Below are 21,840 nucleotides of genomic sequence, written 5' to 3' on the forward strand. Positions count from 1 at the left end.
CTTTGTCGAGCTGCACCTTAAAAACTAATAAGGATGGAGATTCCATCACCTCCCTAGCTAACCCATTCCAGTGCTTCACCACCCTCCTAGTGAAAAAGTTTTTTCCTAATATCCAATCTAGACCTCCCCCACTGCAACCTGAGACCATTGTTCCCAGTTCTGTCATCTACTACCATTGAGAACAGCCTAGCTCCATCCTCCCTGGAGCCCCCTTTCAGGTAGTTAAAGGCTGCTATCAAATCCCCCCTCATTCTTCTCTTCTGCAGACTAAACAAGCCAAGTTCCCTCAGCCTCTCCTCATAAGTCATGTGCTCCAGCCCCCTAATCATTTTTGTTGCCCTCTGCTGGACTCTCTCCAACTTCTCCACATCCTTTTTGTAGTGGGGGGCCCAAAACTGGATACAATACTCCAAATGCGGCCTCACCAATGCCGAATAGAGGGGAATAATCACTTCCCTCAATCTGCTGGCAATATTCCTATTAATGCAGCCCAATATGCTGTTAGCCTTCTTGGCAATAAGGGCCCACTGTTGACTCATATCCAGCTTCTTGTCCACTGTAACCCCCAGGTCCTTGTCAGCAGAACTGCTGCCTAGCCAGTTGGTCCCCAGTCTGTAGCAGTGCATGGGATTCTTTCATCCTAAGTGCAGGACTCTGCACTTGTCCTTTTTGAACCTCATCATATTTCTTTTGATCCAATCCTCCAATTTTTCTTGGTCACTCTGTATCCCATCCCTACCTTCCAGGTTATCTACTACTCCCCCTAGCTTAGTGTCATCTGCAAACTTGCTGAGAGTGTAATCCACCCCATCAGATGACATGTAGCCTCTCTCTGAGGAAAAATTAGGCAGTATGTGACCATCAGTGAACAAAATCATGAGAAATGACTGCATTTGGCTAGTGGATTTGTCCCAAACTAGCTGGCATGATGATTAACTGCACTAATCAACAAACAGATGAACAGAGAGAGAGCCCCCAAAAGGGGTTAAATAATTTTTCTTCAATCTCCAGCCACACTGGGGCTTGAGAAGAGTTGGTGGTACAGAACCATTTTATTAAAAAGCTTAATTGAAAAGCCAGGTGATATAAATACAAATCAAGTAATTGCCCCACGTTTGACCGTGATTTCTTAAGTATCTTGTGGGCTATCCGGGGTGTCTTCACATTCCATAAGAATTGTTGTACAATTCTATTTATTCTTGTGAAATTTGAAGCAGGAAAATTAAATGGAATTAAATTAAGCATATGCATTAATCTTGATCCTGCATTCTATTCAAAAGTTTCTACCTTTCCCAATAAAGATATTGGTAGTGAATGTCTTTTCTCTCTTTTGTCGCTTCTCTGAGTATGACATCCATGTTTGCAGATTCTATCTTTGATGAATCAGTGCATATCCTGAGGCCTAAGTAGGTTATCTCTTCATATGAATGAAAGGATAATGATTGTATTTGAGATGGATTTGGTCTATGAGAAATAGAAATCATGCTATCTCACCAAGTAGTTTACTGCAGATAATAGTGGTGGAATCAAAGAGAGAGGATTTTTTAGAGTAAGCAGAATGTCATCTTCATATAGACTAATCTTGTACTCTTTATTCCAGATGGTAATTCCTTCAATGGAGGGTGTCTGTCTGATATACGCTGCTAATGATTCCATGGCTATATCAAATAGTAGAGGTGATAAATGGCATCCCGGATGTGTTCCTCAGTTCAGCTGAAAAGGGGAGGTGATAACACCATTTAGCAGGACAGATACAAGGATGATTTGTAAATAATATCAATCCAGATAAGAAATTTAGGTCCAAATCCAAATTTTCTCAGGATCACTTGTAGGTATGGCCATTCCACTTGATCGAAGGCCTTTTCAACATCTAAGTAAGATAGCAGCTGGAGCATAAGTTGTTTGTGCCTGCTGGATTAAAGTGGAATATCTTCCGAGTATTGTCTGCTGCTAATCTTCCATGAGTAAAATCAACCTGGTCTGCATGAATGATGGATGGAGCAATGTTGCTTAAGCATGGGAAAATATTTTTGTCAGAATTTTATAATTTGTGTTCAACAGTGAGATGGGGTGGTAATTGTCACAATGATGATTGTCCTATTCTTATTTTAGAATTAGGGTAATTATCATCATCCTCATGTCCTGTGACATTATTTCTCTTATAAATAATTATAGATTTCTGACAGAATCAGTACTAATTGATTGATAAATGTTTTATAAAATTCTACTGGAAAGCTATGAACTATACACTTTACCTAAATTGAGCGAGCCAATCGCCTGCGTATCTTCTAGTAGCGAGATATCTTCCTCCATATAATCAGTTTGAAATAGTGAGAATGTATTTAGGGGTAGTCCTTCCATGAGCTGGTCATATAGATTGCAGCTGAACTTACAATGAATATGTAAAGGTAATCATAACAATCTTTAAATTGTCTGTTAATTTTATCAGGTTCCAGAACAGAAAGACCATTGTCCTGTAGGAAAGAGGATATAATGTTGTTGGATGAAGCCATTTTAATTTTTCTAACTAGGAGTTTGCCTGGTTCATCCCCCCCAATTCATAAATACCTCTGTTTAACTCTATTAAGCTCTATGAATATGTTTAGAGTGAACTTATATTCATTGAATTTGCATTTTGAGGTGCGAGAGAGTATAGGAGCTCATTATTTTGAGGGTCTACTTTAGGTTCTTTGTTTTTTATTAAAAAAAAATTAGCAACCTTCTCTGCCAAAGAATTAACTAATTTATTCCTTTCATCCTTTCAGATATACATTTTATGCATTCTCCCTTTAAAGTTGCTTTCAGTGCTTCCTATATAGTTCTAGTAGAGGAGTTAACAGCAAGTTAAAGAAGTATGGGTTGGATGAATGGACTATAAAATGGATAGAGAACTGGCTAGAGCATAGGGCTCAACGAGTAGTGATCAATGGCTCCGTGTCTAGCTGGCAACTGGTCACAAGCGGAGTTCCCCAGGGGTCGGTCCTGGGGCCGGTTTTGTTCAACATCTTTATTAATGATCTGGAGGATGGGGTAGATTGCACCCTCAGCAAGTTTGCGGACAACACTAAGCTGGGGGGAGTGGTAGATACCCTGCAAGGTAGGGATAGGATACAGAGTGACCTAAACAAACTGGAGGATTGGGCCAAAAGAAATCTAATGAGGTTCAACAAAGATAAGTGCAGAGTCCTCCACTTAGGAAGGAAGAATCCCATGCACAGCTATAGACTGGGGACCAACGAACTGGGCAGCAGCTCTGCAGAAAGGGACCTGGGGGTAACGGTGGATAAAAAGCTGGATATGAGTCAGCAGTGTGCCCTGGTTGTCAAGAAGGCTAATGGCATATTGGGCTGCATTAGGAGGGGCATTGCCAGCAGGTCACGGGAAGTGATTATTCCCCTCTATTCGGCATTGATGAGGCTGCATTTAGAATATTGTGTCCAGTTTTGGGCCCCCCACTACAAAAAGGATGTGGACAAGTTGGAGAGAGTGCAGCCAGAAATATACCTATATACCTGTATTTACCAAAATACATACATGTGCTAAGTATATAAATGAATGAAATCTATTGTTTCATACATATGAATGCATAAGTAATAGTATATAGCAATGGTTCTCAAGCTTATGTGATTGTGGCCCCCCCCTTCTTTGAATCTGTAGTAGTTTACGCCCCCCTTTCTGCCACACAAGTATATATACTGAATTTAAAAAAAAATCTGAAGGCAGAGCAGCAGCTTCTGGCTGGATGCCTAGCTCTGAAGGCAGCGCTGTCACCAGCAGCAGTGCAGAAGTGAGGGTGGCATGGAATAAACAATTGTATGAACCCATCTACGAAATTTGCTCTTTATGTCCTGACGAACCCATGAGAATGTGTGATTCCTCTGCAATTGAAGTAGACTCCTGTTCATTGATGTAGGTAAAATGTGCACAAGAAGTTACTTTTTTCCTAAAGCTTCTCAGACCCCCGACCCCAGAATACATTCTGTGCCCCCTCTCCTCCCCCCAGTTGAGAATCTCTGGTATATCGTATATAAACGCTAATATGCCCATGGTATATAAATATTTACACCAATAGATTAATGGAAAAAGGTAAACATGAAGTGACATAAATGATAATGTGTACAAATTTGACTGTATTTTTACCATATACATATTCTAAATATATAATTTAAGGGTGGGTAGAAATTTAAAAATTAATATACAAGTGCCCATACAAAGTGATACAGGTAGTCACAAATAATATTCAAGTATATAGTTATGAATATATTAGCTTCATTTATATATTATAAACACATAAATAGACATAAATATAGGTAGAAATAAGGTGATGAATAATATAGTTATGAATATATAGACACACTTATGTTGGCTTATCAATATATTGAAAGTACTGATTTTCAAGGTATACTAAATATCTTGCCTATCAGTACTAATTATACTGTATAACACTATTAAAATATCAAATATGTCAAATATTGCCTAGTTTTCCCAAGCACAGTTCCCTTTCTTCAGGGCTGTACTCGCCATTTGCTTTTCCATTATGAGAAGATCATGCTGTTACTCTTACTGAGATCTGGTCTCAATTCCTCTACTGCTTGCCAAGCATCCAGTGGGGTATTGAAATATTTCACGGAATTTTTCAGCTTCATTATGAAGATCACAGGATATCTGAGGTATTTAATATCTGATTCCCTGAGAGTTCCTTTGATTCCAGTAAGTGCTGCTCTTGTTTTGCTTAAATTTATAGAGAAGTCTGAATACAAAGAAAATTTAAAATGGTTATACTTAGAGTTTCTTTTTATCTAACAACATACATCACTTTGTTATTAAATCTTAACAATTTAAAGATGATGCATCTGAGGTTATTCTGTTGGATCTGATTCTGATGGATCGGTTCACACTCCTTCTGGCCCTTGTCAGTCAGTAAATCCTTTCAACCTCCAGGGGAGGCAAACTGGGCTGCAATCCCAATACCTCAGAGTGTGTGTTCTGGAGAAAGCTAATCATATTTTTTCTTCCAGCCCTTCAAGGACGCCTACTAACCACAAATTATTCCTGTGTGATCTGTTTTCAAGATCTTGTTTCTCCTCAAGATTGGCTTGTCTTTGCCTTAAGGAAGCGCACTCCATTTTAACCTCCTTCAGTATTATTGCAGTTTTCTGTAAATAATGATCTAAACAGATGAAATGTGCTTTGACTTCTCCCATATCTTTAGAAGCTCATGTTTATCTTAAGGTAAAATATCAAATATGGTAGTTAGAAAGGCCTTTATAGCTTCAAAGTCCTGTCTGAGAGACTGCTGGGTTTCTTTGGCCTTACCTTTCTTTGAAGATTCAGGCTTGGGTCATTTAGGGTATGTCTACACTGGAATTAGACACATGCGGCTGGCCCATGTCGGCTGACTCAGCCCCGCGGAGCTCAGGCTAAGGGGCGGTTTCATTGCAGTATAGACATTCGGGCTCCAGCTGCAGCCTGAGCTCCGGGACCCTCCCACCTCACAGGGTTCTAAAGCCTGAGCTCCAGCCTGAGCCCGAACATCTACATCGCAATGAAACAGCTGCTTTGCCCGAGCTTTGGGAGCCTGAGTCAGCCGACATGGGCCAGCCATGGGTGTCTAACTGCGGTGTAGACGCACCCTCAGTGTTTCTATTTTTCCTATCAGGATCCGTAATGATAACAAAAAAGGGTCCCCCTCATCTAATCAGTAAATTTCTGACAGAAGGTTATGGTTTAGACACCCGGGAACTCTTAATTGATAAGGATTAGTGTGAGGGGGGTTGAGAGATCAGGAGTCAGGGAGCCATCTTCTCTACAGGTCACATGACCCCCCAAAACTGATGAGTTTAACAGCTGCCCTTATTTCAGGTTAATTGTAAGAAACAATTGCGGCCTCCAAATCAAAGGCACAGCCAAGACCAATCAGGAATTCTACTGACTCAGGATGAGAGGTTTTCACAAGGGATTGTTTTGGAGGTTAAGGTGTGTGACAGACATAGCACAGCAGAGACAACACAGGGACAGAAGCAAAGAGAGAAGGCCAAGCTGAGGCAGCCTGGAAGCAGAGTAATGGGTCCCTGAGATAAAGCTAAGCGAAAATGTTTTTTGAATACAGAGTGTTGGTTGAAAAGGCAAGCTTGGAACAGCAAATGAAGGAACTGTCTCCTGCTATTTTATTCCCCCTATTTTCTGAAAAACAGGACTTTGTACATGCCTTGTAAATACAGAAAATTACATCAAAGAAAATACCAGACTCTTGTCAATTTCTACTCCCAATTGGAGCACCTGCATGGCCCAGCATTTTGACTAGCTGCTTAGGTAATATTACTAAATCTTTCACACATGGCCAAAGCTGAAGACTCAATTACTTGAAGATAAACTGAAAAGATTTTTATAAATAAGGTTCTGAGTAACCAATGACAAAATCTATAATATTTAATGAGAATTACATTGTCATTTTAAAAGTAAAATTTTGTTCTTTCAATTAAAAATCCCTATCAGAATTGATCTATTAATTAAGTATGAAAGGGTGAATAAAAAACAGAAGACATTTCCCATAAACTAAATTCCACACATCAGAGCTTTTGATTAGTGCACAAAATAAAAATAAAGCAGAGGGAAAATAACCTGAAAAAATTCTCCAAAAGGAATGATAATTTTGTTTTAAAAGAAAAACATAGAGATGAAAGCTCTTTCTGTCTAATCTATATAGATTTTTATATTGTCCCTTACTTTAATATCTGAGATCCTCCAAAATATTTAACAATAGAAATACCAACAATTTCTCTTTCTCCCTTCCAAGCTTAAAGGAGAAATAGGCTGATTTGTTTTCAGTGAGTGTGAGGGAACGTGGGTGTTTTAGTACCTTTGTGTATCTGTTTTTGAAGAGTCTTGTAATTTGAGTGTGAATTCCAGTCTTGGCCCATCTACTGTAAAAGTTACTTCTTCTACACGCAGGAGCCATCCTATTATTAGTGTCAGTCTCATGGTAACAGTGGAATGTTACTGTCTTTGGAAACCATGGCCACTAGAGAGAGGTGGTCTCCCAGGAGGCTAGAATCAATCCATGAGGGATTTCAAAATCAGAATTGAGACCTTGGCCTGGACAGTGCTTGTAATTTCTAAAACTGCACACAGTTTTGTTTTGTTTTTTAAAAAGACAGTTGCACAAACAACTTTTAAAATACTCTTTGCCAACCCCAAATACAAACATTGTTACCCAAAGTTCCTCAAACCCATAACTTTACTTTCTGCAAGATATATCAGGACATAAACCAAGAGATATGCAGCACTTCTGTCTGCTATATAGCTGGTACAGAGAAGTCAAAGTCAAGTGCTTTTACCTAGAGCCTTTTCCTTTGTTAGTCTCCAGCACTCCCAACAGAATGCCTTTATTTAAAGTCTCTACCTTATTAGTTTCAAGCACACATAAACACAGTAGGTTATAGAGCACCCCAAATGAATAGTTACCCCACAATTCTGAGGCGGTTTTTGGGCGATTCAGTCACAGATTTCCAATTGGCCAGTTCTTCCGTCTCAGCTGGAAGTCTTTCCAATGTGTCCATGAAGTGATCGGTTTGACCCAGACCCACAATTCTCCTCTTATACTCAAAAAGTTACAGAGGCATGTCAATCAAAATGTTTTATAGCTGACCAAACACAATCAATCACCATGTAAAAAGCAGGGGTTACAGAAACATGTCACTAAAAAAAGAATTGTTAAGCAAGCAATTTTGAGCCATTAGTCCAGCAGTATATTTGCTCATAACGACAGTCCTAAACTATATTCAGACTTCCCGTTTTTTACAGATGCTTACCCCAGCATATCAGAGAGAGGACGTAGAGCGAGGTTCACTTCATATGATTGATTCCTCCTCCTTCCCAGCTTTGCCTTAGTGACACTAAATTCCTACAGAGACCTACTAAATGGCTAAGTGCAACAAACAGAATAATTGGTAGTCCATTCCAATAATTGGCAGTGGCTTGGATATCTGGCTGGTTGCTAAAAATTCCCCTCTACAACTCCATAGTTTTAACATGATGCTGTACATGCATATTTGGGGTTGAGGGACAAATATTTGAAAAGCTATTGCAATTTTTTTAAACTGTCCTGATTATCAACTATATATAGAGGCAGTATCAGCAGTGTGCAGATAGGATGAGGGGTACTATCTTGTTCTGTGTCCATGAGGTTTCATATTTACTGAATTGTGGATCTTGGGTTTTTAAAGGGTCTTATGTCATTATATAATGAAAGGAAGAATAGTTTAATGATTCAGCACTGAAATTAAATTGTTCTGAATTGATTTAGTAAAGAATCTAGATAAAATCTAACACAAATTTGATGCTATTTACACTGTGGATGAAATTAAAGCAAGTATTGCAGTATCTTTACTTGTTCTAATGATTTTTTCTTTGAGGAAAGCAATTATTTGCTATTTAAGTTTTGCAAACTAGTAATAGACTAAGTATTGGAGAAGGACAGCACAACTGGCATTTTGGATTCCTAAAACACCAGTGTAGGTTTATTTAATTGTATTTTATTAACTTAATAAATTTATTTGTCATAAATTTCAGAATGTCCTTTGCTTGAAGCCTGTACTGTCTATATTTCATATTATTCTGAGTATATAAACACATTGTCTTGTATCGGTGAGCATTGAAATAAGAGAGTGAAATGATCTACAAGATACAGCTAGCAAGTACATTCAGCTTGAATGTAGCTAGTGCAGAGGTGAAAGTTATATCATGCTTTTAAATTCTATTGCAACAGAAAACTCTAGTCTTTCCAGATACCTCATTCTGCCAAGTTGGCCTTTTCCTAGATCTGGCCCCTGTTTTGAAAAGTCACGGAAAGCTGGTGCTGTTGCAGGAATATTGAAAAATCAGTGAAGGGAGAGAAAATAGGAAAAACCCTATCCACACGATGATTGATGTTCACAGCAACAGTGCTATGAGGGCTCTGGCATAGTTTCACTGACCAGTATGGAAAGGTTTTATTTTTTGAATCATGTTACTACTATCTATAGCATAACATAACCATATTATATTATATATATTATAACTATATATATTATAACAAATATAACTATGCTATAGATAGTATTCATGCATAACATGTAGACATACCACAAAGTTTCAGTCGTAGAGGGGTCATAGCCGGCATGGTGGTAGTGCCGGCAGGAGTTACAAAAGCATTTTAAACATGGAACCTGAACCATGGCTGATATGAGGATCATGTCAAAAGTCCTGCTTTCTTAGACCAGTTGGATAAAATCCCAGCTTCTGAGTTATAGAATTATGAACAAAGAAAAATATGTAAAATGTTGGTGGCATACAACATTAAAGGCTTTAAATGGAACAAGCCTTCATTTCAAGTGCATTAATGGATAAAATGCCAGTGGGTAGACTATTGATATTATCCCCATTGATAGTGCTCCATTTCCTTTTCACTACTGTGTAAGCTGCCTTTTCTGAGAGATATGTCTTCTGTTGTCTCAGATTTTATATCTTGATGTTATAGATGTTTGCATTAGAGAGAGATGCTTACTGGTTTGTTCACAGCAGGAGCTAATCAAATAATTCACGAAGGATCTGCTGCAGTGTACCTTGTGTCCCTCAAGCTCAAGCTTGTAAAACAACAGAACTAAACTTTTTCTTTCATAGCAGAAATCTTGATTGCTGATTTTCTCCCAGCCCCAACAATTAAGGCTGAGTCCTGCAATACTTACTTACACAAGTGGCCTTGTGGAAGTCAGCGAGACTGCTGGTAAGTGGGCAAGTGTTTCAGAATCAGACCCCTACTCTGCACATAACGCAGACTGGGAAAGTTATCTAACACATTTTAAATTATCTGCATGTTTTCCTGTAGACTCCATGCACAGGTAAAAATATAATCCGCTCAGGACACTGATGTAGAAACATATTATCCAAAAGACGTCAGGTTAGAAAAAATGTTTCATTTTCACGACTGAAATCTCTTACAGTACTTCATTTTGCTGTGGTGTAACCTGTAGTGCTCAGCTTAGGTTTGAACACAGAAAAAGCAAGTTGGGGTAACAGCATAGAAAGAGACCTAACTAAGTAAAGCTCTTCTAAGGTTCCAGAGCCAGGCTTTGTTGAAGTCAAATATAGTCATGTACAAAATATGTCTTCCCCCTCTGACTGCTGGTTGTTTTAAGAACAATTAGTAAGGATAAAAATCGTATGAGCTGAAGACTTAATTTTTCATGACACTCCAAAAAATTTAATTTTGCTGGTGATTGTTAATTTTTTTATACATACAAACTATACAAATAGAAGTATACAAGATTAAGAATGCAGTTTCATAGAAGCATATTGACTAATTCTGATTAAGGAGGCAAATTTGAACTACATTTTGTGAAATGTAGAAAGTTAACTAAACTATGTGGTAGCTGTCTCTTCTAGGGCTAAATAAGAACATTAATTTAATGTTAATTTCTGTAACCAGACTGTTGAGGCCTTTTTATTACTATGTAGGAAACCGAATGCATTATAGCAGTTTAACCTTAAACATCATTTTGGCTATGTCTACACTGCAGAGTGAAGTTGACTTACTTAAAATCGACTTTCACTCACCGATTTTTAAAAGTCGCTGGAGCATGTCCTCACCACGCTCCTTGTGACAGGCTCATGTGTCCACACTTGCTACGCTTGTGTCGACATTCAAAGCAATGCACTGTGGGTTGCTATCCTACAGTGCAACTAGCCGCGGGGGCTGTTGGGATGAGTTTCATCATCCCATGATGCAACACTCCTTACCCCTCCCATCTTGCCCCAAACAAACAGGAAACCGGTTTTTGTACTGTTTGTTTATGCCATGCACTCACCATTGCTGCGGAGACATGGAGCCAGCTCAACTCTGCACTATTATTGTGAGCATCACAAATACATCATGGCTTATCCTTGAGTATTTTCAAAGGAGAGCAAGAACTCGAAGCACAGGTGACAGCGATGTCACCGACACTGCTCTGCTACAAGACATTGAATGGAACAATTCCCGATTGCTGCAGGCCGTAACGCATCATCTGCAGTCCGTGGAACGCCAGTTCTGGTCCCAGGAAACAAGCACAGACTGGTGAGACCGCATCGCTATGCAGCTGTGGGATGATGACCAGTGGCTGCAGAATTTTGTATGTGAATGGCCACTTTCCTTGAACTTTGCTCAGAGCTGGTCTGTCCCTGAAGCATGTGAATACTTGCTTGAGACAAGCTCTGATGGTGGAGAAGAGAGTGGCCATTGCTCTGTGGAAACTGGCAACCCCCGACTGTTACCGCTCGGTTGGGAATCAATTCGGAATCGGTAAATCTACAGTGGGAGCTGCCATGATTCAAGTGTGCAGGGCTATCAATAGACTTCTGCTACGAAGGATAGTGACTTTGGGAAATGTGCAGGACATAGTGGACGGGCTTGCCATGATGGGGTTCCCAAACTGCGGGGGGGCCACTGATGGCACACACATCCCTATCTTAGCATCTGCCCACCTAGCAACAGAGTACATAAACCGCAAGGGGTCTTTTCTTTGGTGCTGCAGGCCCTTGTGGATCAACTGGGTCGTTTTACTGACATCTATGCGGGGTGGTCTGGAAAGATGCATGATACGCGCATATTTAGGAACTCGGGACTGTTCTCTAACATGTAGGCAGGCAGTTTCATCCCAGACCAGAAAATCCACATCGGGGATGTGGAAATGCCCATAGTGATCCTGGGGGATCCTGCTTATCCTTTGCTCCCTTGGCGAATGAAGCCATACACCAGGCACCTTGACAGTGACAAGGAGCGTTTTAATAACAGGTTAAGCACTTGCAGAATGGTGGTGGAATGTGTGTTTGGGCGTTTAAAGGCCAGACGGAAATGTCTCCTTACTAGGCTGGACATGAGTGAAAAGAACCTCCCATCAGTTATATCTGCATGCTGTGTTCTTCATAATGTGTGTGAAGCAAAGGGAGAAAAGTTCCCCCAGGGTTGGGCTGTGGAGGCAGAAAGACTGGCCGCCAATTTTGAGCAGCCAGATGGCAGCAATACGCTCAGAGCCAACCGCAGAGCGCTTTGCCTTCAGGAAGCATTGAAAACCAGGTTCTGCAATGAGATGCAGTAATGTTTTCTGTATGTTGTGTGCCCTTGCCAACATCGATATCAGTTCCTTCCAAAGCCCTCCCCGAACGAGCTATGAATTAATAAAGAGACATATATTGAAATGATGCAAACTTTTATTTATGAACATTCAAGTTGGTGGGGGCAGGGTGTGAGTGTTCATTCACAGTCTCAAGGAGTAGTGTGGTTGCTTGCAGGACAGCTGTCAGCGTGGCCACCACTGCTTTCTGCTTGCCTCCACCGGGGTGGAGTTCACCACGTACTGCAGCCCAGCCATTCTCTTCCAAGACTGCTTGGGGGTGGGGGAGGGCAGCAAAGCCATAGGTGGAGGAGTGTTCTGGAGGGGCTGAAGCGGGACTCCTGCTGGGTACTGTGTTCATGCTCCTGCATCGCTCTTTGATTCTCCCTGTCCACGTCCATGTTCTGGGACAAGGTCAACCGCCATGCTCGGAGCTCTGTCTCAGTGGCCACGGAGGCAGTCACGAGCTTGCCAAACATGTCGTCCTGCGACTTTTTTCCTCTTTCTGATCTGCGATAGTCTTTAGGCAGCAGTTCTGGGGGGGGAGGCAGGGGCAAAGCCGAGGTATTTACAGAACGAAAAGAAATGCGCAACGTTGGCATTGTTAGCAGACCCAGAAAACTGAAGCAAATGTAACAATGTATAAAATACTCCCCTTAGTGTGCACAAGGCTAAACCAGACCCGCATTCCATTCCGAGCATCTGCATGAGAGGGCTGACCGGGAGCCACAGTTTAATTAAGATGACCATTTTGGGACAAGGTGGCCACAGTGTAGCTGAGGACAGCAAAGGCTGGTTAATAGTCTCGTCAGATACCTTTGGAAAATTATTTAAGTGACTCAGTAAGCCAATAAAAAAGGGACTTGAGAGGTAGAGGGTATCTGCTGTATAGCTTGGGTACTTTAAACATGTACTGTCTTCCCTTGACCATGAGCGATATCAGTCTCCTGAGGGTAACGCACGAGGAAAGGGAAGATTTGCAGCACGCAGCAGGGTACCAGCCTGGCCCTTATGCTGCTATGCTGTGTTCCGCCATGATGCCGGCTCCCTTGATTGCAGCGTGGCATGGCAAAGTATCCTACTGGGGAGGAAGAAACCTTGTACAAAGGATAACAAATTACCTAAATGAAAGTTTTCTTGAGATATCAACGGATGATTCTCAGAGCATATCTCATCACATAAATAATCTGTTCTGGGAGTAACCCCCCAGTAAAGTCCGCTAAACGCCTGAAATCCCCTTCTCCCCCCATTTCAAAGGACATAACTGCTAAGAAGAAAAAATAACTCACCAGATGTGCCTTCCCCGGGATCATTATTGCTGTCCTGTGTGTTGCTGGACTGCTCTGGGATCAGGAAGATGGTCCTGACTGTCTGAGAGAAAGGACATCCCACTCTCCTGCACCCTGCTCTCCTCCTCCTACTTGTCCATGGAGTCCTCATCATCCTCCCTGGACTGGGATCCAGCGGAGGTATCGATGCTGCGTGGCGGCACCATGGTGGGGTCACCGCCAAGAATTGCATGCAGCTCCTTGTAGAAGTGGCATGTTTTGGGTGAGGAGCCAGAACGGCTGTTAGCTTCCCTGGCTTTTTGATATGACTGCCGTAGCTCCTTGATCTTCATGTGGCACTGCTGCGCATCCCTGTTGTGCCCCTTCTCCAACATGCCCTGGGATATCTTCCCGTAAATGTCCAAATTCCATGCTGGAGTGCGTTTGGGCCTTGCAGTAGCCATGATGAATTCAGCTACAAAGCTCTCTCCATGCTGGCTGCACAGGAAATGAAAATTCAAATTTTCCCGGGGGATGAGAGGAGGGACTGAGAGCCAGGAGGTGAATCAGACGTAACACACACATGTTCTGGGTTCAGATTCCATACAGTGCTAAGAGCTGAGTGGCAAAGGGCAATAAATCAAAGGGGAATTGGGAGAACCACAAAGGGAGGGGAAGTTGAGTAGGTATAGGTTGGAGCAGAATAGTGGAAGGGAAGACAGGATATCTGGCAATTAACTAATTAATTCACCTGTGTGTAGAGTGCACACTTCAGATCACCTGATTCCAGAGAGACGGGTCTCCTGCCAATGTTGCAGTCTGCTCTATACTAAGGCTAAGGTATGGGCAAGATCAGCAGCCACGGTATCCCTCCCGCGTCTGTGAAGCCATCCATGAGGTCTTCTCCATCCACTTTTGTGCAATTGAACTCATAAAGCTGACAGGCTGGTCTGGACTCTGGCATACAGAGCAGATAGCTCGTTGAGTCACTTGAGAAGACATTGGAGGCTGGTTTGTCCAATGCCTGATATCCTCATTCATAATGTGATGAAACCACCATCTGCCTTCAATACATCGTTGATGTTTCATGTTGAAAGTGTTCAGCTGACACATTTGTGTTTCTGTGGTGGCCCAAGTTTCAGAGCCATACAAACACAAAACATTACTCAAACTGGAACCTGGAACAGGCCCCCTCATTGAATGATGGACTCACAATTTTTGGACCTTTGTACGTTATGTAGATTTGCTGCTTGGAACACACTCACCCTGAAAATTTTTGGTGCTCCTACCTTCTTGTCACATGAACTGAACCAATATCCAGACAATGGAACTACCAAATCTGGCCTACCAAACCACATGTCTGGTCACCCTCCCAGTTGCATTCTCAGTCAGCTGGAAAAAGGAAGGCAAAGGCTGGGCATACCTAGAATTCATTTAAATATGTGGCTTTTGTTTCTGAATCTTTCTTAATTGTTTTATCCTTGGCCTAAACTGTCAAATTATTTTCTTGTACTTGGGGCTAATCTAGGCTTTTACACTTCTTGTATGAATATTAATCTGAATATACAGGCAGAACTGACAATTCAGGACCTTAAGTGCCTTGAAAAATAGATCAGAAATATATTTATCCCCAACTCTCCTCAACAAATATCCTGCAAATAACTTTTCTCTTGTTTCTGCATAATGACTGTACAAAACTATAGCAGTCCTACAGTAAAATGAGTCTATTCTGTTGATACTGGATGCTTAGTGGTCAGTGTGAATACCAGTGAGACTCGGTATGCCTGATTTGCAGATTAATAAGGTTTAATGTGCAAGATTTTTAATAGATATACCAGTTGAATTAGCTAGTTTAAAATTAACTACAATATATTATATTTACTAAGCCTGGAGAGCTAAGCAGTTACTTAGAAGGCTGTATATAGGAATGGCTTTTTTTAGGGGCCCTGTCAAGGAGCTAGTAGATTTTTTGGTTTGCGGAGTTAGGAGTTGATGGAGCGCGCTTTTTTGTTAAGTAATAATTTTTAATATTTTTTTTATAAATAGCTTTTATTTAATTATTTTTGTTTATTATTATATATGTTAATTACTTACATTGGGTTTTTATTTTTGATTGTATTTTATTTTTATGATGATAATTGGGGTTGTTAAAACAACATTTGGTGATAGGAGGGGCAGTGTAAAAAATATTCCCCTTGGCGATGAAAAAGTGTACCCCCAGAGGTTTAAGGGTAACTTATTTTTATTACCGTTGTTTATGTGCAGCTGCAAGCATACATGTTGTGTATTTTGTTTTATGTGCCGTGGTATGCAGAAACTGAGACATTTGCAAGGTTACTCAGTAGTTCTATTTATTTTTGCCAACCAGAAGATGTCATGCTTCAGGGGTCAGAATAGCCAAGCAAGCAAATGAAGCTATGCTAGGTCTGTAGGACAGTGGTCAGGCAACTTACATTGTACTGGGCCTCCAACATATTCTATCATTGCTCTTTGGGTGCGATCCTCCAGGAAGGTCTTAAGCCATTTTAACGGATTCTCTCTGCTCTGAAGTGGATCGTTAGTATCTCATGGTTACCAACGTCAAACTGATCGGGAGGAAATTTGGGGCAATATTTGTAGCACAAAAGTTAAAAAATCCTTTTAAATGCAATGTTTATTAATTATCATATTTTATATGAACCACAGTAGTGTTTAAATGTCCCAGTCAAGAATAGAATCCCCATTGCGTTAGGCAGTATATAAACAATACTAATCCCTGCCTAAAAGAACTCACAAATCATTTAAATGAGAAACACTGTATTTATAACATGGTAATTAATCTTTTTACAAAACAATTGCCCCATGTTAAATATGAACAGATTATAATAGATGTCGTTAAGTCAAGAGAACCATAAGAATAGGGGCTGTTGCATTGTTGCCCTTTGACATGTCTTTGTATAACATTGTGAATAAGCAAATAAGTAAACGAAATGAGTAAAAGTCTGTGCAATACCCTTTAGCCCTTGCTATCCTTTAGTAGTCATGCAATGATTTTGTGGATTCCTGAGATATATTTAATCCGTGTTTACCAAAACATCAACCTGAATGAACTGGATATCTGTATGGGTTCTCATGTACATTAGCTTGATTCTGTGATTGCAAAATTGCTTTTTCACTATCAAATTCCTAGCCTTCTACAAAGATAGAAATTAAAAGAAGAGGAAACAAAAGTTTTTGTCTTTCTTGTTGATTTCAGTTTAATTCCTGAAGCCAGCAAAGACAAAAACCTAAATAAACCACACAAACATAGAGAACATCAGCAAAAAAGAAACAAATTAAAAACAAAAACCAAACAAACCCAAAACCAAACAAATGAAAAAACCTTGCTACTTTCAGATAGCATTTAAGATGATTTCCCCCAACTTAAACCCACTGTGGGAAATAAATTCATTGCAAAGACAGAAACTCTTTCTATAATGCCTCATTATGCTTAGGCATTATTGCAGTTCATATACAGTATGTAAAATCTCCTGCTATTTGGAGATCCCCACAGTGTTTAGATACAACAGTGAGACACAAGGATATTGTCAGTTTTATTTTCTTAATCTGAAGAAAGACGTAGATTCATCATTTTACCATACTACTGTTTCTTTTGGAGGTGTTATTTGGCAAAGAAATATGCTACAGTCAAAGCAGAAATCTCTTGTGAAAGTGTTTGGGGACAGTAGTCTAGTGATTAGTTTGAATTGTTTTGGCATTAAAAATTCTTTAAGCTTCCCCACTTGATTCCTTTAACAGCATGAATTTTATTTGTTTTGCTCTCTATTTGCTTTTGGATCTATTTCTTGAGTCTTTCCCTTCTTTTGATATCTTGTACCAGTGTACCTGTAAGACATAAGTTCAGTTTAATTTCTCTAAATAAGTATTTCTTAATGTATTTAGAGTCAGAGATGGAGTGAGGACACTAACTGTGAATTTGATAGATGCCCTGAAATGACAGATACTACTTGGGTTGTAGATGCATTTCTGAAGGTTCTGTACCAACTATTTTGGTTCTGCTGCACTGTCATTCAGTTTTTCTCTCTACTATTAGTAGTATGTGTGTCATTTTGCAGAGGCGAGGGGCAATGCAGCAAATCAGTCTTGGTACCACAAATAGAATACTCCATGGTGTTATAACTTTAGGCCCTGATACTCTGAAAGGATCCATGTGGGTGCACCCTTGCACCTGCATGAAGTCCCAGTGACATCAGTGGAACTCTCCTGGTGGGTAGAATGGCCATCCCCATATGCAGAATCAAGGCCTTAACAGTGGGGTGAAAAGCTTACCTTATTTTTCTCCATGGAAATACTATAGATTCATAAATCCTAAGGCCAGAAAAGACCACTGTGATCATCTAGTCTGACTCCTGTATAGCACAGACCATAGGATTTCCCTGAAATAATGCCTTTTGAACTAGAGCATATCTTTTGTCACTGAGGGACACAAATGTGGGAAATGGAGAGAAATTAAGGGACTGTAAAGGAGGTGTAACAAAAAAGGTGTGTCTACTTATTGTTTCACAAAGCTGTTCCTTCCTGGTGCAGGAGCAGAGAAAAGAAAGCCAGTATGGAACTATAAAACTTAATATAAAAGAAAAGCAATCCCAAGTGAAAGAGGGAAATATAGGAAAAAATGTGATAATTAAGAAATAGAAAAAACAGAATCCAGGGGGGGCTGTAGGAAGGAAATAATTCAATTATCATTAAAAGAGATGAAGGATGGTGGAGCTGAAGAAGCATATACAAACTTTTGAAAAAACATTTAACTTTCTATAAGCAAGGAAATATAGTAAATTAGTTTTCTTTTTTGTAGAGTCACCAAATTGCCACTTTAGATTACGTTTTTTCTGTTTAAAGCCAGGCATTGGGCCCGGTGTGAAAGTGCTTTTTCTAATTGTACCGTTTGCACAGGCTGGGTCCTTATTAATCCCATGATGAATTTACAACAACACAAGGCCGAGAGTAGGAAGTATGCTTCTAACATAGAAGGAAGCTGGACTGGACTTAGAAGACCTGATTTCAGTTCCTTGCTTAACCACAAACGTTGTAGGACATTGGACAAGACACTTTGTCTAGTTTGTGCCTCAGTTCCCTATCTGTAAAATTTCCAACCTTGCAAGGTTGTTAAGAAGATAAAATCAATTCATTTTTACGAGGCATTTGGAGATTATAAAGTGATTAAGGCCATATAACTACCTAGGTAGTGATTGTGAGGCTGTTAGCAGTGAATCCCTATCCTTGTAGCTTTTCCAGAATGCAGCAGCAGCATGCTAACTTGGTGGCTTGAGTGTGATCTTATTATGTTTACCCCATGTTCCTTATTGACTATCAATGAAGTAACCACTGTTTTATTCCAGTCTTACTGTGCTAGAACTCCATTGCTGGTGTAAAATTGGAGTAAAATAGCAGGGAATCAGGCCAAAGAGGCAAAATGACTAATTTGGCCATTTGGTTGCTAAATCTCTTAATATTTTATTAATTTATTACCTGAGCCAATCCATTTCTTATGCTTTTTCTTTTAAAGAAGATAAATCTTCCCCCTCACCACAAGGTTATTTTTAGTAGAATCCCTCTTGGCTTTGTATTTTTTACTTCACAACACTCACACCCTTCCATTCTTTTCCTATATCTGAATCCCACAGTTTTATTTTGATTGAATGTTAAGACGATGTTTTATTGTACTGTGTCTTAGAATATATGTATTGGTATTGCTGAGCCCTTTGGGATATGGAAAGCTATATGAACAAAATAATGATTCATGATAGAAAGTTTGCTGGCTTAGTCACTGCAATCTCCAGACACAGCATATGAATATTTATAAAATCATGTGACTGCCTTTTCCCAGCTCTATTATTTTGTAAGCTGAGCTCTGGAGGACCCAAAATATTTACTAAGTCAAAACAATTAACCTCAGTTTTAATTACTTTCTGATCTAGTTCTCTCAAAGTCAAACCAGAAAAATCTCAGTACAGCAATGAATAACAGGATCAAAATGTAAGAATGATCTTAGGTCAGAGGGAGCACAAGAAAAATACACGCTTAGAACAATGGTTTCCTAACACACTGCCATTGGACACAACAGATGAGTTGCTATGCTATGCTTTGAAGAAGCCCTCTTTTAGAAGGCTGCCCCTTTTGCTCAAAATATCATTTAGACTAGAGAAGAGGATGCTGGAAGCTCTGTAATTTTCCCAGCTATGCTGCAAGTCAGATATCTTGTCAAAGGACACCTGTTATGACTGGTAGAGTCAACTTCTACCGTGACTTTTATCAAGTACCAGCAGGTCTTCCCAATCTATAGCTTTGGATAATGAATTGGACACTTTGGATACATGAATAACTTATTTCTTTATTCCATGATATGATGGAGTGTTTTGAAATGGAATGGGAGAAGCTCATTTACTTGAAAGAACTGGGAAGGAACAAGGTGTGGTGTGTACCTCTCCCACAAAGGTACACACATTTTTAAAGTACAGCACAACACTTTGGTACCTCTGGGGGGAGAAGTATAAATTGGCATAGCACCATTGATTATTAGAGCTATGCTGGTTTACACAAGCTGATGATTTGGATAAGGGTTTCAAAGTGACAAAACATTTGCAGTTCACTGTTTATAAATTGCACCTCTTTAGTACTGAAATTCCACTTTAGTAGAGAGACTTTGAACAGCATCTGTTCCTGCCAGCATGCTGTATCCTATTACAAGTTATTTAAAATATCGCTAGTTGTATATGTAAAGAAGAGATGAAAATGTAAGAGATTCATTTGCCAGTCTCATGTAAATGTAGAAGAAATGCATCTATTTTCCTAGTACCCTCAATCAATAGTTCAACATACTGTTGCAGAAATGTGCTTCCTTCCCTTTGTCTTCATTTTGTCTTGATGGCACCTTTCTGTATATAAAACCAATAATTAGAAAGTTTCTCTGAATATAGGTCATTGGTGTCATTTTGACAACATTGTTATGTTTCATTCCCATTCTCTTTTCTTGCTATGAATCTGAGGATGGTCTGAAGCTTATCTATGAAAGGATTAAGCTATTTATAGGCTGTGAGTTATTGCTGAGATGGCTTCATTTCAGGTATATGCAAGAGAATTGATTTTTCTTTTCTAACTAGCAGGTCTAAAGTCTTCAACCTAGACTAACTGAATGACAAAGCAAAGGACAAATATAAACAGGCATTCATTTTTTTGAATTGCAGGTAATGGGACATTGATCGGCGCATCTGCAAATGTTGTTTGTGCAGGAATTGCAGAACAGCATGGCTATGGCTTCTCTTTCATGGAATTTTTCAGGTACATTTTTAGATTTGTTACTTTACATTTCTGTTTAATTTTCCCTTCAATAAATGTAACTGGAAGCCTGATATAAAAATAAATTAAAGCAACAAGCTTAGTTAACATTTAAAGACGTTAGCAGAGAGTTGACAAGCAGCACGTGGACCAACTGCAGTAAGACAAATTATATCTTTATTGCTGGGATTAGCCAAGAACCACAAACATGGCTACGCAAAGTTGTCAGTTCTAAACAATTCCGGTGGAAGTAGAGCTCCTCAAGGAATAGAGAGTCTGAAGATAAGATTTCAGAAAGTGTACCTGACTTCAGTTGGATACAAGACTTTGACTTGTTAATTCCAACAGGAAGATTGGTACCTGGGCACTGCCTAGAAGATTTGGCGTAAAGCCAGCATAATTCCATTGAATTCAGTGAAGTTACACCAGTGTAAAACTGGTGTAATGAAGCATCAGTACCACAACATTGACTTCTAAGGATTTCATTATGAGAAAGACAAATGAGTGAGAAGTTAGGCCAGTGGTTTTCAAATTATGGTCAGTGGAGCATTTGCTGGTCACATGATGGTGACTTCTTTTATTCATTTACAGCTTCTATTTTTCATTAACAAAGACAAAATACATACGGTGCCAGACCTTAAGCAGATGTAAATCGGTGTTGGTGTAGCTGCCCTGAAGTCATTGGAGCAACACTGATTTACATCAGCAAAAGATATCTGTATCAAATCTATTAAATTTACTTTTTCAGGTAACCAATTGCTGTAGTTGCCTTAAGAATGTTATGCCATCTTGAACAAGAGAGGGAGGTAATGGTGAATGGAAGAAGGTCATTGAGACAATATGTATTAAAATGTAGTTTGGAGAATGAAAACATTTAAGTTAAAGACTTTAATGACAAATTGGAGGGATTTAAGGGAAAAATGGACAAGTATAGGTTTTTTTGGTGAAGGTTCACTGGAACTGGTGACCATAGAGTACCTTTGAAGAGAAAATCTGGGGAAGGTGGAATAAAATAGATCCATTTTCTGATTTCAGTTACAGTGAGTAGTGCACAAACAGGGAGTTGAAAGATTTTTTTACACTGACGATACATAAAGTAGAAAGGCATATTAGAAATGAAGCAAGATGAG

At 39.7% G+C, this 21,840-nt stretch overlaps 1 protein-coding gene across 1 annotated transcript in view; it reads left to right on the forward strand.

Moving 5' to 3' along the window:
* Window positions 1–21,840, forward strand: part of OCA2 (OCA2 melanosomal transmembrane protein) — a 259,682-nt gene that overhangs the window by 182,372 nt on the left and 55,470 nt on the right. Inside the window, exon 22 of the mRNA XM_067559931.1 lies at window positions 20,620–20,713. Within this exon, the coding sequence (XP_067416032.1) occupies window positions 20,620–20,713 (94 nt within the window). The remainder of the gene's footprint in view (window positions 1–20,619; window positions 20,714–21,840) is intronic.

This window comes from Emydura macquarii, unplaced genomic scaffold (assembly GCF_026122565.2).
Source record: "Emydura macquarii macquarii isolate MOO-44397 ecotype Brisbane River unplaced genomic scaffold, CSIRO-AGI_Emac_v2 contig_2207, whole genome shotgun sequence".
Taxonomy (NCBI): domain Eukaryota; kingdom Metazoa; phylum Chordata; order Testudines; family Chelidae; genus Emydura; species Emydura macquarii.